Below are 6,478 nucleotides of genomic sequence, written 5' to 3' on the forward strand. Positions count from 1 at the left end.
GATTTCGTGGACTGTCGTATTAGATATGAGCTATCTGCTGTAGTGACTGTATATTATGCATATCTTATGTACTGTTTGAGTTTTCTTGCTGGGCTTCAGCTCACGGGTGCTTTGTGTTGCAGGTAAGGGCAAAGAGAAAGTCAACTAACCATGAGTACGGAGAGCGTGGGGGCGGCGCGTACATGTTTGGCTTGCCCAACTGCTTTGGTTGGGGGCATTTTTGAGAAATGGTTGTACTAAACTCTGTTTTTGATAATTTATCCACTGTGTATCTATTTTGAGTTGTAAATAGTTTACAAACCTTGTTTTGGGATCCCAAATGTTAAATAACTGGAACTTTTAGTGAAATGAAGTACTTTTAAATATTACAGCCTTGACTTTTTGTTTAAAGCACACTTTTGTTCTAAAAACCTCGCTTAGCGAGTTAATTGCACATTTTAAACTCACTTAGTAACGGCTCTAAGGTAGTAGGGCGTTACAAAAATGGTGGTTGTTTCATCACAGTTTGCTCCCTCATTATACTAATAATAAAAGTTTTGGAAAACGACAAAAAAAGAACAAATATATTCGATATATCAACCTCAATTCAATATACGATGTGCCGCACCCGCACCCGCACCGACTTCACCATTGTGAATCAGAGACTCATTCACGTTCTAGACACCTTGTCCAGACCTCTCGCGCCTGCGAACCCGTCGCCAACCCATAGCTGCACATCGTCGTGAGTCGTGACCAACCAAGCCCGCGCCACAGTTAGGGACCTCTGGCTCTCAGGCGATGACGATGGTTTAAACTCGATTTAACGAAAAATATATCTTTTTGTTTTTTTGTGGCTACGAGTCTTTGTGAAATTCATTTTGTGGGGTAAGGTTAGTTAGATATTATTACAGCACTCACAATAGGTGTTCTACTCCATCTTTTAAAATACCTCATCAAAATACACACTTTTCTATTTTACCTCTAAATTTTACATTATACCATACATCAGCTTCTCTATATATTTCTCTACATCATTTAAATATTATATCTTTAAACATATTTTATTACTTAAAGTAAAATAAAATAATTAAAAAATAAAAAAGAAATAATAAATATATACTAAATGGAGAGAGAAAGCTTATAAAGAAAAATAATAATATTAAAATATTATATAAATGATATGTAAATATAGATATGAATTAATTGGAGTTTGTGCATAACTATAATAAATATATGTATAAAGGAGCTGATGGAAGATGTTTGTATGAGTTTTAGCTAAATATTATAGAGAAAGTGTATTACAAAATATATCACAAAAACATACATTTTTATAATTTACCTCAAACTTTTACATTATACCATACATCTGCTTCTCCATTTTTTCTCTACATCATTTATATATTATATTTTTAAAAATATTTTATTCATTTTAAGAAATAAAATAATTAAATATAATAATATCATACTCATATATATATATACAAAAGTTTATAAAAAAAATAATAAAATATTTATAGCTTGATGAATAGTGTTTCACTACATATAGAGAAATACTATTCATTTAGGTAAAAAAAATATAACTTTACATCACCTATTGGAAGACTACTTAACTATTTTTTTCTCTATATTATAAAAAATAACACTTTTTAGCTCATCCATTGGGAGTGCTCTTAATGATGCACCCAGATAGTACAATGAGTGAGTGATACTTTGTAAATTGGGATTTATTATTCTTTTAGTGTCACCTTAATAATATTTGGATGCATAGTTTAAGTGCAAATATTATTACTCTATTCTTATTAGCATGTGAAATTTACATTTAATATGGAAATTTTTTTACCACAAAAAAATGGCTTTTCTTAAATTTTTTTTTTTATAAATATAGGTTTTTATTTTTATTAAATTAGGATTTTTAAATCAAATATATGGGATTTTTTATCTATATATTTGTAACAAAAAAATTATATTATTGTATATTTATATTATATACTATATACAAGCAACATGTAATATGCCTTAGTTTTATTTATAGAATTTATTAATTATTTTTATTAAATTTATATTAATGTCATATAAATTTCAAATAAGTATCATATTTTAACTAAATAATTTATTTATTTTTGTTTAAGTTTATGTTTGTTCTAGTTTTTGAATTTGGAAATGGCAACAAGAGATTATATATTATATGTTTAATGTAATATTAAATATTATACGTAAATTTTAAATTTAAATTTCTTGCTAATTTTTAAAAAAAAATAATTTGTTGCTAATTCACAGTAAATTATATTATATGTTTAATATGATATTATGAGTTTAAGTTTAATTAAATTTTATTTAAGTTATAAAACATATAATTTTATTATTTTTAAATAATTATCATTGTAAAATATATCAAAAAGATTCTATTTTAATTTTTTTAATTATTTATTTTATTTTATTTAAGTTTAAATATTTACAGACTATTTTTAAATATAAGAATAATATGGTAAATGTAAGAATATTTTGTTAAAGTTAACATTAAAAGAATAAAAAACTATTAAAACTAAGAATTTTCGTTATCTGCACATTTATTATATAGAATATATATTTTAGTGGACTTATTTTATTATTATTTCTTATTTCAAATCAAATATTGGATGGGAAGATATAACACATCAATATATATTTGGCCATATCGAGTTGCTAATCGAGTCAAATTGCTTTATTGTATTTGTTTTTTCTCCAGATAGAGCAGTCGTTGCTCCCTTCAAATTCTTGTTAATTATAGATAGATAAACTAATAAAAACACTTTTTTTCTTGTTAATTATTTTTCAAATATCTCAAATGAACATCAATTTCAAAAATACTTTTACTCATTGACCTTTTTTATTTTATTTTTCCCTATAATGATGCTCTTACAATGGAAATCGCCTTTATACATAGTTGTAGTACAAGCTTAAGTGGGACGCAGCATATTTGAATGTGAAAGAGCATCTTAAAATAAAATATAGGAGAGCTTATGGCTTTTACAAAGTGGGGCTTCCTTGAGTAGTTTCCTCTAGCAAAAAGCAAAGTCATAAAATTAAAAAGAGAGTTCAATTTCAATTCATACAGGAAAGTCGTATATGATATTGACATATAAATTAATTAATTCAAGAGGAAAGGTCATGGCTTGCTTCATATTTTGTCCAAGAATGAAAACACGTGGAAAAGCATAAACGCAAAGAAATATAAATGAATAACCGGACAAGTAATGACCCTACTAGTACTACCTCTTTGCATTTTTAGCCTTTAAGCTGTCAGTTTTTGAAAGTCAACTTCATAGTTCGGTCCTTTTTCTTCTCCAGCAACATGAGAAAAAACTACAATCCAAAAAACCTAAAGAGTATATATCGTAAAGGGATTTTTATAGATGGACATCTAATAGTTAAAAACAGAAATATATTACAAAAACTTTCTGAAATTAGACATTAATTATACCATACTAAAAAAAAGTTACTCTTTAGTCTCAATATTTTAGTCACAACAGATTCGGCTAAATATTACTTTTAGTCTCAATTTTTTAAGTCACAACATAAATTTTTTGTGGCTAAATATTATTTTTAGTCTCAATATTTTTAGTCACAACATAGATGTTTTTGACTGAATATTACTTATTTTTAGTCTCAATAAAAAATTATTTGTGTTTGGTAAAAATTTTGTTTTTGAATTTTTTAAACACAAAAATAGAAATATTATTTTTATTTTGTTTTCTATTTTTAAAAAATAAAAATATGTTTGATAACTATTTTTGTTTTTTATTTTTAAAAATAAAAAATAATAAATTCGTTTGATAACTTTTATTTTTATGTTTTGTTTAGCAATGAAGTGGTGATTTGAAGAAGAGAAGAAAAAAAAATTAAAAGTTAAAAACAATTTTAAAAAATTTTGAAAGTGAAAATTTTCTATTTTTAAAATTTAATAAATTTTGTTTAAAATTTAAAAAAATAAGAAATAAAAATAGAGTTACCAAACACTATTTTATGTTTAATTGTCAAATTTTTAATTAATTAAATAAAAAACTGATTTTTTAATAGTTACCAAACAGCACGGTAGTTTTATAGTTCCAATTTTTTAAGCAGTGATAGAATATTTGTTGAAGTTAAATATGTATTTTTTATTGTTTTAGTTAGTCATGAACTTTTTATTGGCAACACAAGTACGACGATGTTTAGACCAAATTTCTTCATCACAAATTTTGTAGTGCCACTTTCTTCTTTGATCTTATACACCAAAGCAGTTTAAAGATCATACATTTAGGAAGACAGAGTATATAATTTCAAAATTGTACAAAATTATATTTCTTAATATTAATATTAAGTAGCCACCGTTTTGTGTTTAGAAATTCAAAATGCGAATAAAAACATTTTTTTCAATGAACTAATACCCATCAATCAAGCTAAACAAATTCAAAATCAAGTTAAATAAATAAGCCGCATATTAAAGAGAAAAAAATATATATATATATATATTAGATGCATGAAGCAGAGAGATACTGATGCATCTAAGCATAACAAGTAAAACACTACTTATTATTGTTATTATTATTGGGTAGTGTTGGTTTTGATCAAAATGAGAGCTTTTGCTACTTCCACCATGTTAGGTCTCTCCTCCACGGCTTCATTGATACACCTCTCTACTAGCTCGGTGCATTCCATTACTTGACCTCTTATTTCTTCTTCTTCTTCTACCAACATCTTGGCATCCAACTCACGTTTGAATTTAGCATAATAAGTGTCATTCCGATCATTCAAACTATCAATCTCAGCCGAATCATTCTCATTATCCCAAAGTATTTGACTCCAACTCTTTCCTGTCAACAATTCAGACAATAGAATCCCAAAGTCATAGGCATCACTCCTTTCTGTATAACGCCGTACCTTGCTACCTCTGGAGAAGTAAACCCTTTTGTCCCAAATACATCGGCTTCTACATGAGTTTCACCTTCTGGAATTGGGATGGACGCATAGAAACTACACAGCTTAGCACCGTAGTCTTGGTCTAAGAACACTTGTCCGCTATGGATATCTCGATGGATGAAGGTCTGTGAATGGCCGTGGTGGAGGTACGCAACCGCATTTGCAATTCCAATACCAATCCTTAACTTGGTCTCAAATGTCAGCTGTGCTTCTTTACCAATTCTCTCGGCGAAACGGGAGAGGTTACCATGAACAGGGAGCTCGTACACCAACATGGGCAACTCAGTCTCAAGGCAGTACCCCAATAGCTTCAAAACGTTCTTGTGGTTGCTCATCTGTGATGCAATTGCAACTTCATTTGCAATCTTTTCCAAACTTTCATTTCTATTAAAACGTGAATAATATGAGAATTTTTTCACCGAAATCTCACAATCGTCTTCTTTATCAACTCCCTTGTACATTCTGTAGCCCGCACCCTCATGTATCAGTCTGCTGAAATCGAAGTTGTGTGTAGCCATCTTCAGTTGTTGAGAAGAGTATGACCGAAGTGGATTGGATTTTCCATTAAACAAAAGAATGGTCTGCTCCAACACTGCACCTCCATTCTTCATAAAGAAAGCCTTTTTCTGTGTCATATTCTTTTTGTTACTGAAGCCTGAAAACATAATGGGAGAAGATTCTATAGCACTGGGTGGTGTGGTCTCTCTTTAAAGGCCAACTCTTTTGTTTCTATTTAGATCTATATTTTTTATGCTGTGAGCTTACTAATCCAAAAAACCAAGAAAGTATATAATAAGGGAGTTTTGTAAACAAACATCGATCATTAATATATATTATACAGACATAAACCAGATAATATTGACAGCAGGCCTAACTAAGGTGAGGTGACTAAAAGTGGTGACTGAGATTACAGTTAGTTTTCTTACCTTAAAAAGTGAAATTCTAAAGCTATCACAAAGCAATTAGATATGTTATGTTGTGATTCTTTTCTGGTTAAATTTATTTGGTATGAAATAAATTTAATTAAAGGTTCACGTTGACGAATAGCACATAATTAACAGAAACACGTTTACTTTGACTCGGGCAATTTCCTAGTAACTAAATTTACGACGCCTGAAATAAGTGGTACCACTGCATATAAATTAATAATCTGTAGACTTCAAATTTATTTTTGAGAATTTTAAAAAAAATGTGGCTTTTATGACATTACTAACCAACATATTAAGGCAAACAACATAGATACTGTTAGTGTAAGCATTAACAAGTGTTGTTGGTTTTGATCAACAACAGAGCTTTTCCTACTTCCACCATGTTAGGTCTTTCATCCACACTATATTTAACACACTTTTCTATTAGCTTGGCACATTCCAATAATTGAGTTTGATTTTTTCTTTCTTCTTCTTCTTGCAACATATTGGCCTCCAACTCACATTTCCAATCACTCCTTTCTGTATAACGTCCGAGAGTACATGCCTCTGGAGACATGTACCCAACAGTCCCAATTATACGATGCACATCTAAATGGGCTTTGCCTGCAGGAATCGGAAGTGATGCTTGGAAA

The 6,478-nt window shown here is 29.0% G+C and overlaps 1 protein-coding gene across 1 annotated transcript; it reads right to left on the minus strand.

Moving 5' to 3' along the window:
• Positions 1–4,168: 4,168 nt before the first annotated feature.
• On the minus strand, positions 4,169–5,766 carry LOC133796483 (non-functional pseudokinase ZED1-like). Its single transcript, XM_062234012.1, has one exon. The coding sequence runs from the start codon at positions 5,580–5,582 to the stop codon at positions 4,815–4,817; it is 768 nt and encodes a 255-aa protein (XP_062089996.1). The 5' UTR covers positions 5,583–5,766; the 3' UTR covers positions 4,169–4,814.
• Positions 5,767–6,478: the final 712 nt, after the last annotated feature.

This window comes from Humulus lupulus, chromosome 8 (assembly GCF_963169125.1).
Source record: "Humulus lupulus chromosome 8, drHumLupu1.1, whole genome shotgun sequence".
Lineage (NCBI taxonomy): Eukaryota > Viridiplantae > Streptophyta > Magnoliopsida > Rosales > Cannabaceae > Humulus > Humulus lupulus.